The sequence below is a fragment of the Ricinus communis genome, chromosome 6, assembly GCF_019578655.1.
Source record: "Ricinus communis isolate WT05 ecotype wild-type chromosome 6, ASM1957865v1, whole genome shotgun sequence".
NCBI lineage: Eukaryota > Viridiplantae > Streptophyta > Magnoliopsida > Malpighiales > Euphorbiaceae > Ricinus > Ricinus communis.
In genome coordinates, this window is record NC_063261.1 from 21702564 (window position 1) to 21730312 (window position 27749).

Consider the following 27749-nt stretch of genomic DNA (forward strand, 5'->3'; position numbering starts at 1 on the left):
CTTAGACTATGAGATTGTTGAGAAAGGGGTTTTTTTTATCTTTTCTTTGGCGTACGGTGGAGGTCTTTAGATTGAGCTTTAATAAGTTCTTTAATTTGGACATTGTCATTGGAGTTTATGCATTCGAGTTTATAGGATTTGCTTTATGCTCAGGGTATCTGAACTTGATATTACCACTTATTGATTTATGTGAGCTCATCTACTATCGAGAACTCTTTTTTGGTGATCAGCAGAGAAAGAGCCAGTGGTTTTGTTTTCCTGCACACCTGAGTGTTGGGTGCTAATTTCGTAATCAATCAATGGAAGTATACTAGTGGGTATTTTGCAAGATTGCTGCTATGTTGTTTTCATCTTTCTGTTTGATACAAAATCTGCATTAATTACTGCTTTAGCGCAGAATAATGGGTTAAGAAATTATAATGCACTTGTGTCTGAACTCTGACCTTCTGTATTAGGAGATGTACAAAGTTCCAATTATAGGTTAATTTAGGGAAACTTCTGTCCTACCGAAATGTTATTATTATTTTTTAGTGATTTGGAACAGGCATTTGCAATTTGGGTCTGTATTCTGTGCATTATGTAGCAACCCAAACAGTTTCTGTTAGTTTTTATTTAAAAAAGGAGCACAAGATGCAACAGTTCTTGACTCGTGGATAAAAGCAGTGTGTTAAATTTATTATTCTTTCACTGTATGGTAAAAGGGTAGATAATTAAATTTTCTTGTTGCATCTATCCATAAAGGCTTCAAACTAACTCAAATGATCATTGCCAGTGAAGTATTGCCTTGCAGTCTCTTTGGCATATGCTCTTGTATTCCTAAAATTTTCGTAGCTCGATTATTCAATTTAAGAATGTCCAATGTGTATCTGTTATGTGATTCCCGAAACTACTGATCCAGAGAATGGTCTGAGTAATTTAAAATTAATTTCGTTTGTCATAAAAAAGGAGAAAACTAAAACATATTTGTAAAAGAAAAAAAAATAAAACAAAATAAAAATGCCAAAGAGTGGAAATCTTTGTGGGCCGTCATAGATCTTTCTCGTTCCGAGGCCCATCTTGAGCCCTTAATCTATCAACATAATTCCTAACTTCAACTGCGATCATCTTTCTCATGATGGTCAACAAACAACTCTCCTCCTCCTCCCTAACTAACCGCCCATTATCACCTCCGCCCTTCACCACCTCAACCTCTTCCTCCTCCTCTTCCGTTTTCTCCCCAATAGCAGCCGCTGCGGTAACAAACCCATCTCCCGGCGGTGATAATGTCAATAGTGTTTCAGGCTCCACAACCTTAGCATCCCCACCATTAAAGCTACTGTCCTCTGTGCATCCTGAGCCACCCAAGCATTGCCTCTTGGCCGCTGCGGCAGAGTCAGACCCAGACTCAGAGTCAGACTCAGAGTCACCGTCCAAACTAAGCCGTTTGATCGCCGAATTGGACTCGGAAGACGCAGAAGAAAACTCAGCAATTCTTTTTCGACGTAGAGTAGAGTTCCAATGATTCTTGATTGCATTATCAGTACGACCAGGCAATAGTCTAGCAATAGTAGCCCATTTATTACCATGAACGGCATGTGCCTGAACAATAACAGCATCTTCATCAGGAGTGAAGGGACGGTGCTGAACCTCTGGGGAGAGCTGGTTGCACCACCGTAGACGGCAAGATTTGCCAGACCTACCAGGTATTCCAGTGCTAATCAAAGACCAATTTCTCGGACCATGTTGCTCCACTAACTTTATCAGATTAGCATCTTCTTGTGGACTCCAAGAACCTTTAATTCTTTCACTGCTACTCCTACCACCACCACTGAAAGAACCCATCAAGAATATATCAAAAGAATCAAGAAACGTTCAAAACAGTATCGGGAAATTATATATGTGTAAAGAGAGAGATAAAAAAGAAGAGAGAAGAGCGGTGATGTATATAAAGAGAAATAATAAACGGTTTCAAGAAAGGGGAAAGGGGTTGTTAATTGGTGTGAACCGTAAAACCGCACGATGATGCATAAAAATGAACAGAGAGAGTTTGGTCGTTACAGGCGCGTTTGTTTGTACATTATTATATAATTGATTTTTCATTTTTCATTCTTCTGTTTCTGTTTCTGTTTCTGGTGTTCATGGGGTTAGAAAAGAGGATCAGTTTCTGTTTTGAAGTGGGTGTGGGTAAGATAGAGGAGTTATAACCGAGTAACTGACTCTTTTTTTTTTTTTTAAATACATATAAATATTTTTCTCTATAACTAATAAAACAACTTTTATTTTTAATTTATTAAGTTATATTCAATGCCCATATCAAATAAATACATATATTTTTTTTCTGTTAATGTTGATGAGAAATGGCAGGAGAAATGCCTCATGTCCATACTGAACCAAAATTTCTGTGGGGGGGATGAATGAAAACAATGGAATTGATTTTTATAATTGTTATTTTTAATTTTTGTTAATTTATTTAAAGGTGGGATTATAGTTCCGAGACTATTGCAGTTATATAGAGTTTTTTTCTTTTTATTAATTAATTTCTAAATAATATAAAAGACAAAAAATCCTGTTTCAAGAAATTCTTAAAAATAAATAATAAAAAAAAAGAAATAAAATTAAGCAGTGTCAGTTAAGAGTTAGAGAAGCTGAAAGAAGTGTCAAAGAACTGCAGACGGATAATGCGGGAGTTAGGTGACTTATTGTAACGGAATTGTTGCACTCCCGGTTATATGAGGTAACAGTTCTTTTTTCTTTTTTGTCTTTTTTTTTTTTAATAATAATAATTTATTATTATATAATCAGTTTTCATGAAATAAAAAGGGTTCTTAAATTTGACTTTTTCAACGATAAATTTATTTATATTTATTTTTCTTATTTTTTCGTCGTTGGATGATTCGAGCTCTTATTTCAACTTTTAAAAAATATATAGTTCGAATATGAAAAAAAATTAATTTTAATACATTTGTAATTAAATAACTTTTTTCTTTAATATTTTTATATTTTTTGAAAAATAATTATTAAAATTCATAATCACAATTTTCTTCATGTTTCAAAAAAAAAAAAGATGAAAAATGATAACCAAATAGCCCTAGACACTTGAATAATGAGGATCAGTGTGAGTATTGTCTGATCTATCACCCCATATTTTAATTTTGGTGAAAAAAGGATTGTGGAATGAAAATGACAAATAAATTGAGAGAATTAGGGTTTGGAAGTTGGGAGTGTTTGTCAATATTATGTTTATGGATCCTGAATTGGATGAGAAGATCATTAATTCAGAACCACTTAAGAATTTGGCCCAGTCCACTCTCCCTTCTATTTATTTTTGTTACATGGAATATTTTATAAGAATTCTAATTTCTTATACAACAATGTAAAGGGTTTCTTTTGCTCAGGATAGTTTATTTTTTTTAATCTATTTTAAATTATAGTCTATTTTTTTAAATATTATTAATTGAGTAACAAATGATGAAAAAAACACATAATTCATTAATTAATATAAATAATTATCATATAAAATTAAACTTCAATTTTCTTACTTTAAAACTGTAAATTTTTGTAAAAATAACGTTTTTGAGTTATAATATTAGATTCTTAAACATATTCATATTCCTTGCCATGAATGCTTGAATTTTACATAAGATAAAAGTGAAGAAAAGAGGCACAGATGAAAGGACTTAGTGTTCATCCCCCTTTGATCAAGGAAAGGGAGGAATGGGGTCAGAAAGTAGGGACTTTGGTAACAATATACCAATGCATTATGATATGAGATTTGATATGAAATTTGCAAGCTTCTCAACCGGCCCACCTATTGACTATGTTGTCCATATTTCATTTATTTATAAAAAATGTTCATCATCATCATATGTATTTGCAATCAAGACTTTCAATTCTGTATTTTCTCAAAAAAAGATACTTTCAAATATGTATACATATGGAAGATGATTTTAGATGCTATTTATTTACCTTGTTAGACTTGCACTTCTTCTTTTTCTTCTATTGCTTCCCGTTTCCAGTTTAGGTGAGACCTTATCCCATATACAAGTAAAAGAAAACTATTCTTACTCGGAACAAACCTTAAATTTCTCTTTCCTCTTTCTTTATAGCCACTCGCACTAGTCAAAAGGAGTGTTCTTCGCCATTTTTGGCCTACAAACTTCTTCTTCTTCTTTTTCTTCTTTCTTCTTTATAGTTTTAGAGTTGGTTATTTTGTTTTAGTTGTCGTAGAAGTTGTGCCGCCATTTTTGTTGATCGTTGTTATTTTTATTTACATTTTGATAAAGTTAGATAATTCTTTATTTGTAGAGATAATTAGTCCTTTTTTTTTTTAAGATGAGTCATGAAGAAATTGAATTCTAATTTTCAAATTATCGCACTCATTTAAAGACATTTATAAAATAGAATTCTGCTTAACATAGCTAAAGAGTAAAGCTTTTTTACTCTAAATTCTAACTAATAACTTCTATGTTAACACAATTGACGACTATTAAAGAAGTCTCTCTTTTCTTATAAATTTTTATATGTATTTTTTTTAAATATTGATAGTTAATTTATTTATTTTTAAGTCAAGATATATTTATTTATTTTTATAAATGAAATCTTCATATTCCTTTTGAAAAAATATTCTTGATCTTTCTTATAATATTCTTCCATTAATTTTAGAAAAAGTAAAATTCAATGCATTTTCTTATATGAAGAAAGAATATGTCATTCAAATTCATAATTGTTCAATGATAAATTCATAATGTTTTTAGTACACAGGAAATGAGGAATTATATTATATTATATATATATATAATATAATATAATTCCTCATTTCCTTTTATATATATATATATATATATATATATATATAATATAATATAATATAATTCCTCATTTCCTTATATATATATATATATATATATATATATATATATATATATATATATATATATATATACTTTGGTAAAAACTCTTTTACCTAGAAACAAAAATTAAGAATATTGTTATCAAATAGGTATTTAAAACTCGACTATAATTGTGATATTTTTTTTAGATAGTTGTTAAATCAGAGGGAAGGGTTCTTTTATATAATGGAAAATAAATCATCACATTTTAAAAATGAAAAATCTCAAATTCGAGACTTCAATGTTCGGCAGTCACTAGAGTAAAACTCGGTGGTTATTGCAGTGTGATGGTTGGAAATCATGATTGATAATTTCATTTCAGCTCCCTTTCCCCCTTATATCCCCTTACAATTCAACAACTTGTTATGTTATAAAAGAAACAGATTGTAACCACTTTTTAAAAATAAAGCATGCGTTTGTTACAAGTCTAACAACCTCGCCACATCATTAATGCCACATCATTAATCCTGTAACAAATCCCCTTGCTCAGAAAACCTTGACCTCAAGGTTTAAAACTGGAAAACTGTCGCAAAAGGTCATAATAGAACTCCCATGGCCTCTTCCAGAGGCTGATTGAGCCATTTGACCAACACCTACGTAGCAGCCTTGCCCTTGCGATTCACCATCTTCTACTCCATAATCAACTTAGGCTCCTTGGAGAAAACATCAGGCAAAATAAGAGGTAATATGTTAGCAAGCATAGAAGAGCCCACATGTTTCTTGAGCTGAGAAACATGAAAGGTAGGGTGGATTATGGATTCAAGAGGTACTTCTAACTTATAAGCCACCTTCCCACATAGATCCAGCACTTTGAAAGGACCAAAGTACTTTGGAGCAAGCTTGTTGTTACTTCGTTGAGCCAAACTCTGCCGTCTATAAGGCTGGAGTTTAACATATACCATGTCGCCAATGTCAAACACTCAATCAGACCTGTGCTGATTAGCAGAGTGGGTCATCCTGTGCCGAGTTCTCAAGAGGTGAAACTTCAACAACTGAATCATATGCTCCCTTTCTTGAAGACTTTTGGCCACCACATCCACTTTGGATTCACCAGGCAAGTAAGGCAATTAAGTAGGAGGAGGTCGACCATAGACCAGCTCAAAAGGTGTCAGTTGAGCAGCAAAATGGAAGGAAGTGTTGTACCAATATTCAGCTAAGAGCAACCACTTACTCCACAAATGAGGGTGATCACTGCATATACACCTCAAGTATGTTTCCAGGCAACAATTGACCACTTCAGTCTGACCATCAATCTGAGGATGGTAAGCTGTAGAGAAATTCAGATCAACCCCTTGAAGAGTGAAGAATTCTTTCCAAAAATCACTTAAAAAAACATCTTTATCACTTGTAATAGAATGAGGAAGACCATGAAGCATGTAGACATTATCCAGGTAACATTGTGCTACAGAACCTGTTGTATAAGGGTGAGTAAGGGCTATAAAATGAGCTGCCTTGCTCATTCAATCAACAACAACCAAAATAATTGATTTGCCAAATGACAAGGGAAGACCATCAATGGAATCCATTGACACTTCAGACCACACAACTTCAAGAATTTGTAGTGGTTGAAGCAACCCAGGGTATGCAGAAGTGTCATATTTGCTCTGCTGACATACCACACAAGTACGAATAAAGGTTTGGATGTCTTTTGTCATCCCTTTCCAATAGTGATTTACCTCGTGCATAGTTGCATCTCGACCAAAGTGTCCTCCCACACCAAAACAATAAAGCCACTGTAACAACTTGTCTTTGAGCTGCACAGAATAAACAATCACCAATTTACTTTTCCTTCTCAGTATGTCATTACTCCAAGTGTAGTGCCTCCTAGCCATAGGATTGCCCTTCAAATCCTCAATGAGTTGAGATACCATCACATCTTCAGTATATTTCTCCTGTATCTCCTTGAGTAAATCAAAATGGAAAGTAGATAGAGTTAAAGCAAAAACCTCCAAATTCTCCATCCTGGACAAAGCATCAGCCACGAGATTTTCTTTTCCCTGTTTATATTGTATTTCATAATCAAACTCTAATAGTTTAGGAAGCCACTGTTGTTGCATTGGTGTGTTGAGCCTTTGTTCCAGCAAATATTTTAAACTTTTTTGGTTAGTTTTGATAATAAAATGTCCTTGCAACAAATAGTGCCTCCACTTTTGCATAGCAAATACAACTGCCAAAAGCTCCTTCTCATAAATGGATAAAGTGCAATTACTTCCCTTTCAAGTGTCTACTAATGTATGCTAAAGGGTGTCCTTCCTACATAAGGACAGCTCCAATACCCTGGCCGCAGGCATCTGTCTCCACCACAAAGCTCTTGTTAAAATCTGGTAAGACCAAGACATGTGCTTCACACAAAGCAGTTTTCAAAGCTTCAAAGGCAGTCAGAGCATCATCGGACCACTGGAACCCATCCTTCTTAAGCAACTGATTTAAAGGCCTGGCAATTGTCCCAAAATTCCTAACAAACCTCATGTAATAACCCACAAGGCCTAGAAAGCCTCTCAACTGTTTCAAATTTTGTGGTATAGGCCAATTTTTGACAACAGCTAACTTTTGAGGATCAGTGGACACTCCCTCAGCAGAAATGAAGTGACCCAGGTATTCAACCTTATCCACAGCAAATGCACATTTACAGGCTTTAGCAAACAAATGATTCTAGCGCATTAGCTCAAATACTGACATGAGATGACTCATATGCTCTTCCATTGAAGAACTGTAGATCAAAATATCATAAAAAAAAATCAACATAAATTTCTTGAGAAATTCTCTGAATACTGAATTCATCAAATGCTGGAAAGTTGCAGGTGCATTTGTTAAACCAAAGGGCATCACCATATATTCATAGTGACCACTATGAGTTTTAAAAGTTGTCTTGCCAATATACTCCTTGCTCATCCTGACTTGATGTTAGCCAGGTCTCAAGTCAATCTCAGAATACACTTTGGATTCCCCAAGTTCATCCATTAAATCCTCAATCAATGGTATAGGAAACGTGTCTTTCACAATGACAACATTGAGTTTCCTGTAATCCACACATAGGCGCCAAGTTCCATCCTTCTTTTTCACCAACACCACTGGTGAAGCATAAGGACTAGAGCTATTCTTTATGATACCAGAGAGAAGCATTTCCTTGATCATTTTATCAATCTCATCCTTTTGATAGAGAGCATACCTACAGGGTCTTTGATTGATTGGATTAGCACTTGCCAGTAAGGGAATTCTATGGTCATGGTTCTCTCTTAAAGGAGGCAGTTCAGAAGGTTCTTTGAAGATGTCATCAAATTCCAACATTAATTGCCTGATTTGTGCAGAAGGAACTTGCAAGCTCTTAGTAGCTTCCAGCATGTTCAATTCCAGCTTATCATTAGTTTTATCCCACTGCTCTACACATATCATAGCCAACTGAGTATTCTGATCCCAATGCTTATTAACTTGCTTGGCTTTGAACTCCCTTACTGATCCAGAATTTATTCCATTCAGAACTACTCTCCTGTGACCAATTTTAAATTCCATTGACAATTTCTTGAAATCCCATACAACTGGACCAAGGGTTTCCAGCCATTGTATCCACAGGACCATATCACAACAACCAAGAGGGATAACCATAACATCAGCCTGGAAAGCCATATTATGAAACTGCCACTTGAAATTATCAACCTTAGCCATCACATCTAGTGAACTTCCATCAGCCACAGTCACTTTGGTCACCCCTATAGAGCTCAATTGACACCCTAACCTTTCAGCCATCCTCTTGTCAATGAAATTGTGTGTGCTTCCCGAATCAATCAATATGAAAAGATTCCTCCTTCCACTCATTCCCTTGACTTTCATAGTTCTATATCCAGAAACACTAGCTACAACATTCACTGAGATTTCAACCTTTTCCTCATCACTGCTTACTTCTTCTGTAATAGATTCCTCCATAGGAACATCCTCCATGTCCATCATGTACAGCCGTGTTTTCTTGTGCTTCAAATAGTGACCAGGAGAATATTTCTCATCACAGAAATAACAAAGCCCTTTTGCTCGTCTGTCACTCATTTCCTCCTGAGTCAAGAACTTCCTTCCAACACTCTCAGTTCCCTTAGGTTGTACCACAGGTTTGTTCTCTGCAATTCCCTCCCTTCTTGCAAAAGTATTAGGTTTGTATCCCCCCATACTGCTCTTAACAGCCCTAAAACCACTTAAAAATTTCTTAGGATGAGCTGATTCGTACAGTTTGCCTAGGATTAGGCATTGCATCATAATCTTTGGCTGAAACATATGTATATGCATCTGAGTGTCCACACGTAGACCTGCTAAGTAGGCACTAACAAGATAATCCTCAGAGAGTTGAATTTGAGTTCGAATCAATTCAAACTTGTCATGATAATCCCCAATTCCCTCAGTTTCTTGCAGATTTTTTAACTCTACTATAGGATCATCTAAAATCTCACCAAACCTTTCCAAGATCAAATCTTTATAATGCTTCCAATCACCAATCACTCCATTACTAGATAGCATAATAGATTGGTGCCAATTGGCAGCTGACCATCAAAATGCGTAGAAGCTAACAGAATCTTGAGCTCATCAGGAGTACGATCTAGTAAAAAGAATTGCTCACTTTTGAATAGCCATTCTTTTACCTTGTCGCCATCAAACCTAGGAAAATCAAGATTAGCCAGACTAGTTAAACTTGAATAATGAGGTTGAGTTCCTGTACGCGTTGCCATTGCTTCCCTCGCCATACTTCCTCTAATCGGAACGACATCTTGACTCTGCAAGATCGGTGGTGAATTTCGATCGTGATCACGCGAAGAGCTGGCTACGCCAGTGGACAACATCTGAATTGCCTCAAACATCTCTGCAAGTCTTTCATCCGACTTTTCATCCATCTTCACGAACCTGCCATCCTACTTTTCATCCATCTCCGCAAACCTGTCATCCATTAATTCCACCAATTTGACAGTCAACGCTTCCTCTATTTCATGGCAAGTGGATTCCTTCAACAAAGCTTGAGCTCAAGTTTCTGCCATGGTTGAGAGGTGACAGGAACACAACTCTAATACCAATGGTAACGTAATTCAATGGAAGAAAAGATAGAGAGAAGAGAATCTGATGTTCTTAATCAAACAACAAATTCAAACCTTCGAGCCCGAGATCTTAATAAAGAAGAATAAGACTCGGACACCGGAAGAATAATTCACACAGAGAGAGTATTTTGAAAAGAATATAATTCCATTGATAATTTTATTTCAGTTCCCTTTCCCCCTTATATCCCCTTACAATTCAACAACTTGTTCTGTTACAAAAGAAACAGATTGTAACCACTTTCTAAAAGTAAAGCACGCGTTTGTTACAAGTCTAACAACCTTGCCACGTCATTAATGCCACATCATTAATCCTGTAACACTTTCGGTCGGAATGTGTATTTATACATCTCAATTCTGACCATTCAGTTACTTTCCGTATTATCTTTCAATTTAATTAATAAATACCTGAATTATATTTTTATAATCTGTTAAATACTTTTACTTTTTAATTTAATCTAACAATAATTTTATCTTATTTTTAATGCATTTAAACACCTATATCCTATATACATTGACATATTAAATGAAGTAACATGTTATAAAAGTGTTTAAATATTACAAAAAGAAATAAAAAATATTTATATATAAAAGCACATAGATGAAATGGTAAGAGTCTTTTTTTTTATCTAAACCAAGTCCTGAATTCAAACTTTGAATATATAGCTGTGTTAAAACTTTTAAGAGTGTGATGCCATCCGTAAAAGTCTTACCTAATATGCTTTAGATTAACTTTAAATATATATATACCAAAAAAAAGTATTTATTACTCTAAAAGATAAAATATTAAAATGATTAAATCGCTAAAATTAATGTGTACATATATATTTACCTAATCTTTATTAGAAGATTCCAAAATTCGCATGAAATATCTCAATATTATAATTATAAGTTATAACATAACAAAAAAATAACATATAATATTTTGACAAACTGTCTTTAATATTTTGAGGTTGCTCCTTTGATTGATATCATAAGGTAATTTTGCATTGTATGTGGCATCAAATGGATAAATAATGAAATAAATAAAGGTATGATGTTTAACATTTTTCAATTTCGAGATATAAATTCGTCTCATTATTTTCACACATAAGATTTTTCTTTTAATATGTGTATTTATTGATACATAATTTTTTTTAATATGTATATTTATTGACACATAAAATTTAAATTAATATAAATTATACAATTATTGTATAAACTTATTAACTAATAATTTATTTTCCTAGTTAAATAATAAATCTTATTCTAAAAAAAAATCCTAATTGTACTTTTAATATTATATTGACTAATTAACTAGTTTCTAATTATAAATGATTTAGTCCTAACAAAATAATATATCAATAAATTATTATTTAAAATGTGCCAAATAATTATAAGACATTAAAACTTTTATAATTTTCTTAATAAATTCACTTATATTGTTATTTATAACAAAATAATAATAATAACAACCATCTAATTTGTGGTAAAAAACTAATATATATATAATGTAATAGTTAATAGGAAAATATTATAAATACTTCACCGCATATTTCTACACACTAGGCAGGTGATAGATAGACTAAGGAGGTAAAGATACGGGGAGTAAAACAAATTTTTATTTAAATTTAATGTATATCATAATAAATAGAAAAAGTAAAATATAGAAATATATACTATAAATATTTTATATTTTAATATTTAATGATTGATATATATTTTATTATTTAAAATTAATAAGTGTATATTAATTATTTATAAATTTGGTATAATGGTGAGAATATGGGTCAAATTTCAATAAGAATTTTCAACTTTGACAACCATAGCTCCCTTAAAAAGTAGGTAACCACAGAATAAATAAATAAATATATATATATATATATATATATATATATATATATATATATATATATATATATATATATATATATATATATATATATATATATCAGGTATTAAAAAGAAATCATATTCGAGACAGTAATTATAAAAAGTAATGGATAAACAAAAGAAAGAAAGAAAACATTACTACATTTAATACATTTAATGAAGACTACGTATATTCATATGAAATAATAATAATAAAATATTAATATGACTATTGAGAAGGCAAAAAGAACCTTTGCCTCTTGCTTCTTATACGATAGTTTGATGGCATAGAGGATGAAGAAATTCTACTCAAAACTACATTTAGCGACTGTTTGATAGTGCTAAGAGAAACGCCGCCGCCGCCGCCGCCATTACTGCCGCTGCCGCTGCCGCCCCCTTCTTTAGAATCCTTATTGCAAAGTATTAGAATGCTTTTAACTCTTCCACCTACACTTGAAATATCAGCTCTAACTATGCTCAGCCTAAGGCCTTTGAGCACTCGAATGAGCTCCGAGAATACTTCTGGTCGATCATCGCAACAAACAGAAACGCGGATAAATATGTTGTCCTTGTCTTTGTGGGCTGTGCTTGTGGTACTTAAATGTTGAAAAACATCATTAGAATCATCAATATCAACAGTTACTTCGTCGAATTCTGTTGGAATTGTGATAGTTTTGCTTACTTCCATTGCTTTTCCTTTAAGATCCTTCACTTGATCGATCGCACTTCCTAACAGAGCTGCCTTGTCCATCTGCTCAAGCCCAAAAAGAGAACTATCGTTTTATATTCTTCTGTTGTTGAAATATATAAGAATTATCAGCCAAACAAGTTGCAGAACATTGATTAACTATAAACAAGAACTGTAAACATTTTCTTGAGAGCCTGTTACAGCAGTTCTAAGAAAATCTTCTTTCTAACCGTTTCTGCTCTCAATTGAGCTGATCATTTTTTGTTTTCCTTTATTAATGCTGGGAAAGCTGAGTAATCTTGATAAACAAGTGATGGGATTGTCAACAAGTACGGATCAAAGAGATACAGGCAAACAGAAAGAGAGAAAGGAGAGGGATATCGATCTGTACCTTTTCTGATTTGGGAATTAGTTTCCTAAGAATTCCAAGCTGCGTGTTTATCCGATCTCTACGCCGCTTCTCAGCTTGGCTATGGCTCTTGGAGACAGAAGCAGCTTTATTTTCTGCAGAATCTTGAACAGGCATCGACCATGACGAAATTCCATTGACATTTTCTTGAATAGGTATCAGCCATGAAGGGAATTCATTAACTTGAAAGGTGGTAGAGGCTGAGGCATTAGATGGTACCGACAGAGGAAATAGGAGGGACTCATCATATGCTGCAGAATTGGTTGGAACCCAATTTGCATCTGCGGTAACAGCAGGCCAACTTGAAGTGTAATGGTCTTCTTCCATATCCGAAAAGCAACCTTTTCACTGAAATCTAACCATAACTTCTCCAGCTTTTTATCTCACAATCTATAGCTACTGTTCCTGCACTAATAATGTGTGATCTGCTTATCTTGATGGTGATTGGTGTGATGTCTAGCAACCTTTAACTGGTTCAATGAAAATCCTGTTTGGCCATATTCAGCTGTCACCTCAGTTTGAATTTACTTGGATAAATTCAGCAAACAGTATTTAACTTTTAAAGAGATCATGAAGATTAAGAATACGGAAAGTAAAAGAAAGCGTACTAATATGCATTGGTAGAGCTTTGCTTAATAAAAGGACTTCCCAGAATCATGAGATTAACCAATAACATGAAGTTCCATGAAAACATACATGGAAGAAGCTACACAAAGGTTTCCGAGGCATTTCATTGTCCGGACAACAAAAAGTTGATCTGGAAAAATAATCTGGTAGATTTTTGTGTTTATCTTAAAAAGATTATGCCAGTAGAATGCGAGTCAGGTTATGTAATTTGGTACGTGCTTTAAAAAATTGAATCTGGGTGGTTATTATGGCTCTCTATGGGTAAGTGACGTGTCGCACTGTAAAATTACACCCTCAGATGACACTTATCTAGACCCAGAACTAGTTTTCTTTTACCCCACTTTTCTTTTTTCTTTTTTACCTTTTGTTTCCAATTCTTTTCAGAGAATAAGATTTGCTATGAACACACAACCAGCTGGTCCGTTGATTGTGCTGCAGTAATGGGGCAACCGAAAAGGAGATTTATTCTTATAAAGAATCATTTCTCCTTTGAATTAGTCTAATGTTTTGTTTGTTATCTACTTAAGCTTTCATCTCTAAAAACGATCAACTCAAGGTGATCTGCAAAGCCAAAGAAGCCACTCAATTTAGTGGCTTTCTTTGTCCACTTTCATTTGTTCAGTGTGTTTTTAAAAGACTGTCCTGATGTCCTTCACAAGCAAACAAGAAACCTTCAATTACCATCACCAGTTGGTCACTACGTGCAGGGCCCCGTTTAGCACACAAAAATTTGCAACTCACCATAAAGAGGATTTAAAAGGGTGATACGACTTTTGATCAACCACTCACTCACTTTGCTACTTCTATATCTCTTTCAAGATTTGTGTGGTGTCAATAATTTCTATCTATCATTCCACTAGTAATAAGCTTCTTTTCTTCTCTTTCTCCCTAGCCAAAGAGTTGCTACAGCGAACAAAAAAACTTGGGACATTTCTACAACAATCAAGAGTCATAACAAAAATGTGCAAAATCTAAGTCGCATATGGGGATATAAAATTTAATGAGAAGTTATTTTTGTCAAACAATAATACATCAAGTTGGCCGCCCATGTATGTAAGCTGCGGACAAATGCATAGAAACCACAAAGATGTGATAAGAACAAAAGATCATTTTGTAAAAGACATCTCTTCTTGCAAGTTTTATTATTGCCTTGCAAAGCATTTTTAGTAAACCCAGCAGACAGCTCGTGCCCTGAGAGAAAATCATGGAGTGGGAAATATACAAGGTTCCCTATGGCCCTCTTCTAGTCAGCGATTTCGCTAAAGGTGCGGAATCTACCCATCCTTAATCTGCTATCCAATCTCCACTTTATGATATGACAAAAGAAAAAGATGAACTGCTGATGCTCACATCACATCATGTTCATCCGTGTTTGCTACACTACCTTTGTCACTTAATTTTATTTTTTTTACATGTATTTAATTCATTTTAAGTATTGATAACTTAATTCGTGGATATTTCCTAACTTGATCTTACAGGGCAATAATACATTAGCTAATAATATCAGCAAGGAACCGTGTACATGAGCTGACAATATCGGTAAGAAGACTAGCACAGTGGCTTCGACCATCCACTAAATTAATCGAGAAAAGTTAAGGGAAAAGATAAAGAATTTTACTTTAGTACTTAAGAGTTTTTCTATCTTTCTCTCTTACGATCATATCCTATAAATATGAGACATAGATTGGATTTAAGGGAGTTTTTCACCCTATTGGTTCCTTCACACTTATTCATTTCACTATGGTTTTCTTATTACCTATGTATTTAGATGCCACCACCTTATCGAGCAACAAATGGGTATAGGAAAGAGTATATTGCAGCATCTTTCGTGAATTTCTAATGATGGCCATGTTCGGCATGCTGGATCCTCTACTATTCTATGTTACATGTTGGATCTCCTTGGTCTGAGTCTTTCTTTTTTTTAGACCGGCAGTGATAATAATACATATAATATGATGGAACCACTTAGTTCTTTATTTTTACAGCTCCGATTTTTTATCAAATATGTTTCAATAAGGTCATTATTATTGTCACGACCCCATCTGTGGGCTCGTGACCGGCACTAGGGAATGGGTAGGCGTAAGGCCACCGAATCCCGTAGTAAACCTGACACTCACTGACTTAAACAAATCTCATCTCAATTAACACTATTGATTCCACAATTTCGTAACCATTAAATTTACAATTAATTCGGTTTGCCAGAAAAATTAGGCGAGACCCAAAACTCATAAAATTTACAACTGATACATCTACTATTACTACTGCGGAGAATCTAAGATTTTACAAATTAACATACCAAATCAAATACACCACCGATGACGAAGAAGTCGAGTTACTAAGTAAGAGTCGCGGGAAGACTAACAGTCACGAATATGAAAAAAAGTAAAAATGAGACTGTTAGTCTCGAGAGTGAGTTAAAATCAAAAAATCTAGAGACTATTGCAGTCTTCACAGAAAATATTAATTATTCGAATCAGTATATCAAACCCTAAACATAAACACAAATCATAATATCATCATATCATAATAGAAAAATAAATAAATAAATAAAAATATATTTTTACTTTTACGGGACGAGTAGCTCAGTAGAACTCTAACCCCAAATTCTAGTAGCCTTTTTGGTTCTCTTAATCCAACAGGTCTGGCGCCCAGAGAGCAAACTCGATCAGGGTCCTTACCTCCAGCCTGAACACTTGAATTCCAAATAAGCCGGCGCCCAGAGAGCGTTGCTTGATCAGGGACCTTAACTCCGACAATCAACTAAACTCATTCCAGAGAGCAATGCTCGATCATGGCAAACAAATCCATGAATAATCTTATGTCCATAATCATTACCGGTGCGCACACGGTCCTGATGTAACCCACCAAGTGGCATGTTCTGCGAAAGCCACATTTCCTAAAACGCAATCATCACATTTAATAAATATCATTGTCTAATGAAATTATTCAACACATATTGAAATAAAGATTAAAAATTTAGGGTAAGGCAACATGCAATTTGTGTCGAAAAATAATAATATCTGTATTATTATAATATTACTAATAATAATATTTATATTATTTTCAATAATTAATAATCAAGTAAATTCTTTATATTGCGATACTAATAATCATATTAAGCATAAATTTCTAAAATAGCATATTAAATTCAGACTTAGCAATAGTGCAACGATTGAGTGACTTTAACTCACAGATTTGACGACCTCCTAGCTCTGCTCCGGTGCCTCGGTTAGAGCGAGTCGAACAGACAGATCATCTAATCACGGAAAATAATTTATCAAAACGCTGAAACAATCGATCATTAATCATAGGTCTAGACTCCTAGGATTGATTGTCTAAGAATCCTGATTCGGGAGAATTCTACCGAAAATCTGATAAAACCTCCACTACAACACGGACATTTACCCCCCGTAAAAATGGGTCCAGGACCTGCTAGAAAAACACTATAAATATCCAACAATTTAACACAACGGGAGTCGGGTCCTCAAGACTTCACTAATTTTCCAACTCCGCCATACAACACAAAAATCACAACTACGACAGGCAGTCCGACAAACAATTATTTTTGACTCACAAATATCATCAAATACTCAACACAATCAATAAAAACACAAATTAAATCAAAGAATTCCAAAATTAACGGGCCAGAGAAAATTACCGAGACGCTTGATTGCTCGATCGACTCGCCTCCAGCCGCCGGAGTCCGATCGACGATCCGAACACACCATCGGACTCAAAATGACGCGTTGATGACGATCCCTGCTTCTGATTTTCTGATCCGACCCCCGATCATCTAGAAAGATTTACGAACGATCTTGGCCGTCGATTCGCAAACGAAGCCTGATTGCCATAAAACCGGTGCCATTGCGAAGCTTGAGCTGAGGAGAGTCAGGATACGTCCTCCAATCATCCATCCTCCGCCGGAGCTCGCCGAAAAAGTTGAAAAATGCGGCTACCACCACTTCGCCGGAACTCTCTCCTCCGGCCACCAAAACCGACGCCGCTGTCGCCAAAAGGAAGCTCTCTTCGAGGGGAGCCGATCGCCACCGAGATCGGCCAGAAACGACTGGAACGGCCTTCGAAAGCCGCTGCCTCTCTTCGCTGATTCCGCTGTGTCGCCATTCTGGCCACCAATCGCGCCCGCCGATCGTCATGAAGGACACCGCCACCGCAGCACCGATCTCCTCTTTCCCCCGCCACTTTCTCTCTCCCCGACATCTCCTTCCTTCCTTTCTCTTCTTCCCCGATTCATTTCCTTTCAATATCAACATTTGACCCTTGAACTTTTCCTTATTACAATTTGGTCCCTCAACTATTTTAATTACTTACAACTTCATCCTGCAGAAATTTCAATTATCCCCTAAACTTTTCTTTAGCCTTTCAATTAAGCCCCTAACTAATTAATTTGGGTCAAATTAGAATTATTGAAAATATATAATTACATATATACCCCTGATCGACATATTTATTTATAAAAATACCAAACATATAAATTTCTATTTAAACCCCATAATAATAAAATTTTACTTTTAATCCTCATCCCAAAATAAATTTTCAATTTAGTCCTAACACACCATTAATTTAATTAATCAATTTACTAAATATTTTCCAACTTAAAATTAAATACCATTAGCTAATTAAAATACCAATTTCTCCAAAAAATTTCTTTTATAAAAACATCATTTACAAATTCTTCCATGATTTTCCAATATATAATTTTATTTATATATATGCTATATATATTTGGGAAAATTTTAAATAACCAAAATATAATATTTATCAATAATTTACTTAATTAATTTCTTAAAGATCCAAAAAAATAACTCATTTAATTGTCTAATATTAAAATTTCCATTAAATCATTTCAAATTAAACCAAATAAAAATAAAGTAAAATTCATTTAAATAAAAATTCATTTATTAATTATTATTAGTATAATCATTATTAAGGGAAAAATTTCGGGTATTACAATTATCATATTAGGGTTTTCTCTAATTTAAGGTATTTCGAAGAAAATAATACCATTTTAAGTAGAAGAAAAAATATTGTCATTTTAGGACGAAATTGACTTGAATAGTAAAAAATTTTAAGATTTTTGAGAATAATTTTATACCATTTATCGATATTTATCTCAACTCTTACCCACATGATGTGGCATATAATACTTTTACTAATATGTTCCTTAATATTTTGAAGTTATCGATATTTATCTTAATTTTTATCCACCTGATGTGGCGTATAATATGAACATATTCTTTAATATTTTGAGGTTAAGGTGTGGATTTGTGAAAATACTATATGCTACGTCAGGTGACAAAATTTGAGATAAAACTTAGTGGGATGTTTAGCATTTTTCATTTTTTTTTAATAGATTATATAAACACCATATATGCATAAGGTTATTAAGACCTTCCAGCTGATACAATGTATAGCAAGTTGTTACAACATTTAATTATATGCATTCATATACTGATAGTTTGTACAACAATTTAACTTACAGCAGCAGCCGATCCTTTGAGCACCTTTAACACATTAAAGATTTGCATTTTGTGATCTACATAACGATGTCCTTGCCATTGAATTGTGTAGCAATGTGGGTTGAAATATAGAACAAACACAAGTTATTGGATTGTGATCGGGATAACATATCCCATTAGATAGTCCACTTGAAGTGGTATAGAGGGTAAAATGCCCAGCTAGTATTAAATTTTAGAACTGTATATCAATTTGATATCAAAATTTTATTTTGAATCAAAATAGTACCAAAAGTACAGAAAAATATATCAATTTAGTCCAAATATCCGATTTCCGACAACAGATGGTGATGTGGCAAGCTGAGGAGGTATATTTCGATTTTCTTACCCCCTCAGCGTGTGCCACGTCAATTAACTTTGTCTCCTCAGCTTGCTACGTCACCATCCGTTGTCGGAAATTGAAAATTTGGACTAAATTGATATACTTTTCTGTACTTTTGATACCATTTTAATTCAAATTAAAGTCTTGGTATCAAATTGGTATACAGTCTCAAAATTTGGTACCAGCTGGGCAATTTATCATGGTATAGAAGATAAGACAAAAAATGGAGCTCCTATCAAGGTGCTGCAGCTGGAGCGTAATTAAGGATCCTCTATTGTGTTTTTGGTTTTTAATTGTTTCAAAATTATTGGTTTGTATTATAAATATATTTTACACATGTATAAATGAGCTGACGACGTAGACTGATTTTGTAAGACAAAGTTAAAATATTAGAAACGGTGGCAATACATATGGCAAACTTGAACAACTGTTTGTGCAATTTGCCCTTTGATTTCTACTAGAATTTAGCAAAGTGATATCTCTCAAGGGAATTTTACGTGATAAACTGAAGCAACTGTCCTAATAATACCCTTAGTGTCCATAGATTTAACCTCCCAAGCTTAGGGATTACTGTCTTGTACAGTTACAAGGAATTTGAATCTGAACATCCTGCAGAAATCAGCACCATTTTGCGATAAACTGCGCTGTATATACAAAATAAGGGTATCATCATCATCCACAAAATATAAAATGGATTGACCTCCATCATGATCCACAAATGAGAGACACAAGTGAGGCCATATATAAAAGATCAACAAACTGGGCATGCCTATGTGCCTTTCTTTTGATATGTAAAGTGCTGGCCAACCGGTTTTGTACAGCCATGCATGTATCTTCTCTAAATAGAACCTGTAAAGCCCTACCCAAGTACCTGAAATCTAAGTAGTCTGAATTTTTAATGGACGCATTGAGAAGTTAGCTCATCCAAAAATGCAGAATCCCATTGAAACTCCAGCTTAGTACTCATTAAAATGGATTGCGCCAACTTTCCACACAATATAAGTTGTTGTAAACATAATTGTGCTGATGAGAACAAATGAAACAGCAATGACAAAGAGATCGGCGCCCCCTGGGAACTGAAAAGTCCATCCCTCCTTTGGTAACCCCCTGTCACTGTCATCAAACAAGTTTGTAGGGGCTTCTGGAAGTCCAGATCTTTTCTTCCCCTTCCCCTTATCACTTTCCTTCAAAGCATCCAGTACTTTGCTACCCATTTCTGATTTTGACGCCTTTGATTCTGTGTACCGGCTGAGAACCCTAGCAGCCCTTAGTCTCTCTCTTGCTGTTAGAGGTGACCTTTTTGGTGTAGATTTCAGGTTAGTGCTTTTCTGCTGATTCATATCTGAAGAGACTATGGAACTGTTAGAAGCTCCAGAGGTTTGAGGTCCCGGCCCATCATCAACAGATGAAAGCTGATTATCCGAAACTGAGCTTTCAGCTCTATCAGGATCCTTATCAGTGGTGTCCGCAGCAAGATGATCACTGTCTGCAACTGAGAGAAACAAGCCCCTTCTTCTTTCCTTTACATGAACCTTTAAACCAACCATTCCCAAGGAGAATGTGAATTGGGTAGACTTTGGTGATGAAGATCTAACAGAATATCTAGACACATGCTGGTATTTGGCTGGCAACTTTTAGCAAGAAACACTTTCGTAAATAATCACGAAACAAAAGTCACTAAACATGTCTAAACCACATTCAATTAGAAAAGAAATAATTGAAATATAACTAATAAATGATGAAGATATAATGAAGAGACGAGTTGTAAATTGCCGTTATCAAATTATCTCAGATTCATCTAAACGTAGTTGTTGAATGTTGTGCACTTCTATATTGATAGAGAAAGACCTTTTAACTATTAAAGACTGATGCGCAACAGAATCTAGAAAAAACATGGCATATTCCTAAATCTTGATGCAGCAAAAAGTAACTTCGATAGCAACATTTTGACGATTTTCAACTTATATACGAGGCACTTATAATAATAACAGAAAGGTTTAATCATTGGTTGCAAACTACTTCTGAGACCACAAAACAAACTTAAGCCTTGGCATGCAATAATTTTCCGTCACATGTCCGATTGATTAATATATTAAAATATGAAAGCAGTTCTCAAAACATACGGAGAGAGAAGAATGCACGTAGTATTAAAAGAAGTCACATAATCTTGGATTTTAGGAGGCAAAACCATTTTAGAAGATGAACAGTAGGAAAAAGCAAACAACAATATAACCTTCAAACAAATATAGGAGCATCAATTTATTTATTTTTACACAGTTGGCCTTGTAATTTTACAGCTTCAACTAGCTGCAGAGGAATAAGGGGGTTCAAATTGGAGTTATTCCCATCTCCCCTCTTAAATGTTGATACCAGCAAACTCATTGTTGATAAATAAAAGAGAAAGAAGAGCGTGATAAAAAAAGTTTTTGTTTCAGTTATTACATCATGCAGTAAAGTTTCTGGAAGTGTAGACAAAAATAAAACATTTAGACTTTGAAATCAATTCCAAATATCATAAGCAGAAGGTAAACCAAGAAGAATCGAGGAATTTCAGATACGTTTGCATAAAGGCAATCTTATGGATTGAAAAATCAATACTGCTATTTACAAGAATTACTGATTTTATATGGCCATCCTAACATTCTTGCAGAATATCTATCCAAATAATTATAAAAACAGGTTTCATTTTCAAAAGAAGACTGATAATTAATATAACCAAACAAGCAACTGAAACTTATAACGTAATAAATTTCCATTTTTTGTTTCTCTCAAACATCTACAGCTTAAAACTCTACTCATAGAAAACTGTGAATTCCCTGTTAGAGTACAGGAATTAGTAACCCAGAAGGATTAAAACAGAAGGAAAGAACAAAACTGAAAGTAAGGATGGGAAAAAGCAATACCCTTGAGCTGAACCCAACAACAGAATTGAGAGAAATTGCCATATTCTTTCTTCTGTTCAAGGCTTAAACCATATACATTGTTACTGATTTCCGAGCTGTATGTATTTGTGGCAGTGAAGCGGATGACCTTTAATCAAATGAAATGATGGGGATCAACTGTTCTGAGTACCACTTTCTTTTATAGCGCGTGTCTCCCACTACAGATTTCCTAATTTTCCTATAAATAATGCCTGGAGGTTTATCCTATTAAATACACCGTCGGTTCTGCTCTCAACAATTGAAGCAAAACTTACATTTAGATTTTATTTAGGAGGAATTACAAAAATTACAAATGCCCTTCAAGAATTACAAAACCTTTCGTCTCTGTTTTCAATTACCATTGAAGGGCCTGTTTTCAATTACCATTGAAGGGCCTGTTTTCAATTACCATTGAAGGGCATTTGCAATCTTTTCCTTTTCTTAACTGTTTAATTGTGTTGATAGAATTATTTTTGTACTAGTTTCATACATGATCAATTAATTTGAGTATTATATATTATTCACTATTTTGTTAAATTTCCACTTGCATATATGATTTTTCTTTTAGAGAGTGAAAGGTTAATTGAACTGTATAAAGCAAATGTAAAACTTATTTTTGAGAAAAAGAATTATTAAGCATAAATGTTCCTTTATTTTTCAAGTTATCCTTTTTTCTCATTTATGGTTTCTTACAGAGGCTCTTTGAAACCTCTGAATACATATATGGATTGCAAGTTTCACTGGCAAATTTAGTACATACCAAACATGGATGCTTTCTTCTTTATATGTCAGTATAAAATTTTATTTTCTAGTTTCCATACTTTCACCAGAGAATTTTCAGGACTCAAATTGTCAACTAAAACGTTTTACAAAATTGAAAATTCTACAATTTTACATTTCCAATCAAATTTACAGGCCCAGTGAAAAGTTTACCTGGTCAATAGAAAACCAAAAGAAAGAAAGATCAAGAAGTAACAAGTATAACTCAGTTCTACAGTTCTTGATAAAATAAAAAAAGGTTCTACAGTTAACAAATATGCTGCAGTATTGCTAGTTCTGTCATCTAGATGCTTGATTTACTATTGGTCGAATTGCAGCTTTGAAATCTTCATAAAATCTTTGCTCAGAAAACCTGTTTGCCCTTTTCCTGCCAGCTGCAGCCATCTTGAGTGTCTCAGTATCCGGCATTCGCAACACACTCAAGATGGCATCTGCATATTCTTCCACATTCTGGCAAAGAAATCCTGTTTGCTCCCCATCTTCTTCCAAAACAATGTCCATCTTTGGTCCAGCAGAATTATGAGCTGAAGAATTCGAAGAAAAATTATGAGCATGAAGAAAACAAACCATATGTAAATAAGAATCACTTACAGATACCCACCAATCGGTATGGCTCCTGCAGCCATATACTCTACAACGCAGATGCCAAAGTGCTCATCTATCATGGAATGCATCCCGACAATTGCACCTCCCAAAAGACTTACCAAGTCCCTGCAAATAGTGAAAGTTTTAGTAAGGACGCATATCTAATAACTAGTATCATCATGAGAATTCTCAACAACACAAGGGCTTAGTTTCAGCAGTTAAGACATCATGACACAATTCCTTAACCAATGGAGCTGAGTATCTCAGCTGATGCCAAACAAGAACATACTGACAGTTAGGGATAGGAACATCATAAAGTTGCAGGACTCAGTGTCGCAAGATGTCCATTTCCATGATTCCCCCACCACACAGATATTACCATCCTTAAAATTTTAAGCACATCTGCAAGCAATCTATATCAGTTGTTTCTTGTAAGACTATTGAGCATAACTGCTAGCCATAGAAAACAAAATTGATTCTTGGGTAACGATGTAAGATTTAAGCGAATCAAGAGTCCAAGATTAGCAACTTTTGGATCCATCATCATTATAGAGGAAGAGAACATTAAGACTCTTGTCATGTGGGAAACACGAAATTTATCTTAAGCATAAAACAATTGGAAAAAGAAAAGAAAAAAAAAAAAACTAATGGCAACTCTAAAACATGCTCCACTGATACTTCCATTTGTGGAATATACACTCCATATCCCATCTACCCCAATGCAAAACATACAAGCAGTTTAATTTGAAAGTGTGTACATGCATAGGAGGAGAATATCCTATTTGAGTTTGTATATTTTAATAATTTTTTTGAATTTTGAATAAGTTGCTGTCATGATTATCCTGATCGTAGAGTTATTATTGTTGATACAAACCTGTACAAGACATTTTTATAGAACTCCACATCCCCATTGACCTTCAGTTCAATTGCTTTGTCCTGCAATTTCTGTAGCCTTTCTTCGTCAAAATTGTTTCGACAGCTACCGACAAACTGAAGCTTAGGTCTTGGCGAGTCAGCATCTAGTTTCCCAATGGCGACAGCAAAAGCCTCAAGTTGAAGAGAATGTGCCTGAAACAAGAAAACTAGCTATGAGGGCTGAGATACCAAACAAAGGCCCCAGAAATGAGCCACTAAAACAGCAATACCTTGTGCACATAAGGTTTTCGTAAGTATGCCCACCTTCTCAGGACGAAATTGAGCTACAGATACAAATCTTGGAGGGTCTACCGATCTTTCCAAAGGAAGCGCCTGTTTGGACTTCCAACTTATTACAATCTAAGTGCAAAATTTTGTAACGTTCAAGTAGGAAACTGATTTACTGACAAACAAAAATGCATTAAAATTTGTCCCTTCAACTTACATGCTCGCATGAACAGTGAAGATCAAACCAATTAACAAGTCACCAACCAAGCAAACAAGAATACTACAAACAATGGATGATAACTTTTAAACATCTCAGCATTTCACAAACTTCTCACTATAATGCATATAAAGCCATTTACGTGAATTTGAATTTTCCAGTAAGGAGAAAACAGCATGTTAAAGTAATTTCCAGAATAGAACACCACCATCTCAAGCAAACCTTGCCAATAATAGAGATATAAAGAGTCCATTTCTTGGTGCCATAATAAAACTAGGGTTTGGAATCAAAGTGTGCAGAACAGCCACTCGATATGAGAAAGAGTTTGAAAGAACACTCAAGAATAGAGATAAATACCATATTATTTCCTACACTGAAGAAACAGTACATGCTACCAACCTGAAGCCCTGATGTATCACAAGGAGGATAGACTCGTTTGATACGGTTAGGAATTTTCCAAAGCTTTTCAATGTGAGATTGTGTCCATGAAGAGTTCACGATAGCAAGGTGTGCACAAGAACCTACAAACCCATACATCCAACTAAAGAAAGTATAGTAAATGATTTTGCATCGCGATAGCCAACCACTGCCACAAGAAAGTTTGTTAGACTCTGTATAAAATAGAGAAACAGCATTGTGAAGCTGTCCAATTTTAAATCTACTAGAGCAATATAGACTGTAAGAATACATAAGAAAAAGTTCATTCTATTTCACTGAAAGATAAATTCCTGAGAAGAAATCTCGTTTTCGGTCTTTTCTTAGTTAAAGAAATGTTTCATTTCTATATTTTTCCTTATTCCTACAACAAATTTTAAAGCAACAAAACCCAGAATAGGATCTTCACCATATTGAATATAATTTCCTAACTTCCCCACAAATAAGGGAAGTGCTAAGTTCAGCAAGCATCAATCCCAGTAATGGAAAATGGGCAAACAAATGAACTTATAGATATAGTGAGCCTCCAAAACAACCATTTTGATGAAGGTATAGAACTCAAAAGTATAGATCAATCTAGAAACCATCCATGGAACAAAAATATTAACTTAAACACCATTATCTTCCAATATCTAACAAACTATAAGAAAACTCTAACCTCCTGGCAATTGATGCATTATTGTTGTACATTGAGCTCCGATCACGAACGCGAGAAATCATATCTAAACTGATAGTAGGATAATGAGTGTAACAAATAACTTTGCATCCAAAAATCCGAGCAAGTGGGTAAGTAAAAGCATATCCACAAGTATCAAAATAATACAAAGGAGGAAACTTGCATAAAGCTTCCCAAGCAAGATAAATCGAACCAAAACTTTGACCAATCACAGTGAAACGAGGATAACTAGTTTCTTCAACCCATTTCCTTTTATAAAGATGCACCACCTATAATCCAAGCATTACAAAAGCATCATCAAAACAAACACCAAAACCAAACCCATTAATCCAAATTGCAAAAAATACTGACTCCATCTGTCAAACCAAATAGAACACATTAATCCAATAGTCTAAAATCCTATTCTATCTATCAAAACCAATTAAAACCCCTTAATCCAAAATTCCCAAAAATAATGATCCTATATCTCAAAACCATTAATTAAAATTCCACAAAATTCAATTTATATCTGTAGAAAAAAATAAACCCATTAATCATGAGCGAATTACCATTGGTGGGTAAAGCAAATTAACACCAAATCGATCGGTCGCACGAGATGCTAATGATTGAGGAGAAGCATCATGATCACCAGTATAAATTACACAGTCAAGATGAGGACTTTCTTCTTGTATAGCTTTAACAGCACACCAAAGAACTCTTTCTCCACCACCACCGTCATTAGTGAAAGGGTGGAAGAACCCAACTGCCTGTTTTCTGTTAAGTCTGCCATTGATTATTTGAGAAGCAAAGGTTGACAGTAAGGTAAATATAGCAGTGAAAACAGGGATAATAAAAAGATAAATCACATTCTCCATTATGTATCAATAAGGAGAGAAATATATCAATTGGCGATATGGAGATTCAAGACTCAGGCTGTGAAGATCGAATATACAACTGATGTTCTTGGTTTCTCGCTTTTGCGGGTTTTCACTTTGTCGAAGAATGAAAGATTGCGGTTGGACCCTTTTGCATCGGGTAACTAATCTTTTAAATTTTGAGGGACGTGTTGCATTAAGAGTTTAAACTATATAAATAAATAGTGTATAAAATAAATTTTAATAATAAATTACTCATTAAATGTGCTATCTTTTTAATATTTCTCGAAGTATTTAAGGTGATCAGTTTAATTCTTTTTTCTTTTTGAGAAGAGTTTAAGGATAAATATTAAATATATATGTTTTATTAATATTTTATTTTATTGTAAAAGTATAATTGATAGGATATAGTAAGAGAAAAAGGAATTACATTTCAAAAATTGAAAAAGAAAATTAAACTAAGGACTATATTATTAAATGCAATAGCTTTTTAGTAATACTTATTTTTTTCTTAATTTTAAAAAAGAATATATGCTTTGTTAGGAAAGTATTTGTTATATTTGAAGAATAGGTATTTCTTTCAAAATCGAAAGTCAAATTTTTTACAGGTGCTCATTACTTTTCTTTGGTATTATATTAAGTTAAAGGCACAGTTGTAATTAGCCTTTTCTCTTTAGTGTATCATACCAATTTAATAAGGTAATATTTGGATGTAAAAATTTACTTTCAAATTTATTTTTTTTCAAATAATCTTAAATGCACTTATGCTATAA

The 27749-nt window shown here is 34.1% G+C and overlaps 4 protein-coding genes and 1 long non-coding RNA gene across 5 annotated transcripts; 1 reads left to right on the top strand and 4 right to left on the bottom strand.

Moving 5' to 3' along the window:
* Window positions 1–647: 647 nt before the first annotated feature.
* LOC8265376 (transcription factor MYB73) lies at window positions 648–2506 on the bottom strand. Its single transcript, XM_002528269.4, has one exon. It carries the CDS (start codon window positions 1819–1821, stop codon window positions 1027–1029), a length of 795 nt encoding a protein of 264 aa, XP_002528315.1. The 5' UTR covers window positions 1822–2506; the 3' UTR covers window positions 648–1026.
* Window positions 2507–11930: 9424 nt separating this feature from the next.
* Window positions 11931–13635, bottom strand: LOC8265375 (transcription factor bHLH51). The gene is made up of 3 exons (XM_025158986.2): window positions 13491–13635; window positions 12865–13369; window positions 11931–12536 (listed from the first exon to the last, which is right to left on the bottom strand). The coding sequence occupies exons 2-3, from the start codon at window positions 13207–13209 to the stop codon at window positions 12015–12017; spliced, it is 867 nt and encodes a 288-aa protein (XP_025014754.1). The 5' UTR covers window positions 13210–13369; window positions 13491–13635; the 3' UTR covers window positions 11931–12014.
* A 678-nt stretch (window positions 13636–14313) lies between these two features.
* LOC125370344 lies at window positions 14314–15342 on the top strand. The gene is made up of 2 exons (XR_007216231.1): window positions 14314–14774; window positions 14988–15342. It is a non-coding gene; the product is annotated as an uncharacterized LOC125370344 (long non-coding RNA).
* Window positions 15343–19880: 4538 nt separating this feature from the next.
* On the bottom strand, window positions 19881–22446 carry LOC8265374. The gene is made up of 2 exons (XM_002528267.3): window positions 22269–22446; window positions 19881–20996 (listed from the first exon to the last, which is right to left on the bottom strand). The coding sequence occupies exons 1-2, from the start codon at window positions 22308–22310 to the stop codon at window positions 20322–20324; spliced, it is 717 nt and encodes a 238-aa protein (XP_002528313.2). The 5' UTR covers window positions 22311–22446; the 3' UTR covers window positions 19881–20321.
* Window positions 22447–23135: 689 nt separating this feature from the next.
* On the bottom strand, window positions 23136–27161 carry LOC8265373 (GDP-Man:Man(3)GlcNAc(2)-PP-Dol alpha-1,2-mannosyltransferase). Its single transcript, XM_002528266.4, has 7 exons — window positions 26671–27161; window positions 26105–26391; window positions 25411–25597; window positions 24831–24899; window positions 24526–24719; window positions 23668–23777; window positions 23136–23590 (listed from the first exon to the last, which is right to left on the bottom strand). Exons 1-7 carry the CDS (start codon window positions 26974–26976, stop codon window positions 23346–23348), a joined length of 1398 nt encoding a protein of 465 aa, XP_002528312.1. The 5' UTR covers window positions 26977–27161; the 3' UTR covers window positions 23136–23345.
* Window positions 27162–27749: the final 588 nt, after the last annotated feature.

Bases quoted from the DNA above. Each gene is read 5' to 3' on its own strand.
- LOC8265376 (XM_002528269.4), bottom strand. From the start codon at position 1,821: ATGGGTTCTTTCAGTGGTGGTGGTAGGAGTAGCAGTGAAAGAATTAAA.
- LOC8265374 (XM_002528267.3), bottom strand. From the start codon at position 22,310: ATGGCAATTTCTCTCAATTCTGTTGTTGGGTTCAGCTCAAGG. The intron at 20,997-22,268 runs GTATTGCTTTTT...TCTTGCTAAAAG, and splicing joins TTGTTGGGTTCAGCTCAAGG to TTGCCAGCCAAATACCAGCA.
- LOC8265375 (XM_025158986.2), bottom strand. From the start codon at position 13,209: ATGGAAGAAGACCATTACACTTCAAGTTGGCCTGCTGTTACCGCAGAT. The intron at 12,537-12,864 runs GTACAGATCGAT...GGGCTTGAGCAG, and splicing joins TAATTCCCAAATCAGAAAAG to ATGGACAAGGCAGCTCTGTT.
- LOC8265373 (XM_002528266.4), bottom strand. From the start codon at position 26,976: ATGGAGAATGTGATTTATCTTTTTATTATCCCTGTTTTCACTGCTATA. The intron at 26,392-26,670 runs GTAATTCGCTCA...CTTGGATTATAG, and splicing joins ATTTGCTTTACCCACCAATG to GTGGTGCATCTTTATAAAAG. The intron at 23,778-24,525 runs GTTTGTATCAAC...CACTATTTGCAG, and splicing joins TATAAAAATGTCTTGTACAG to GGACTTGGTAAGTCTTTTGG.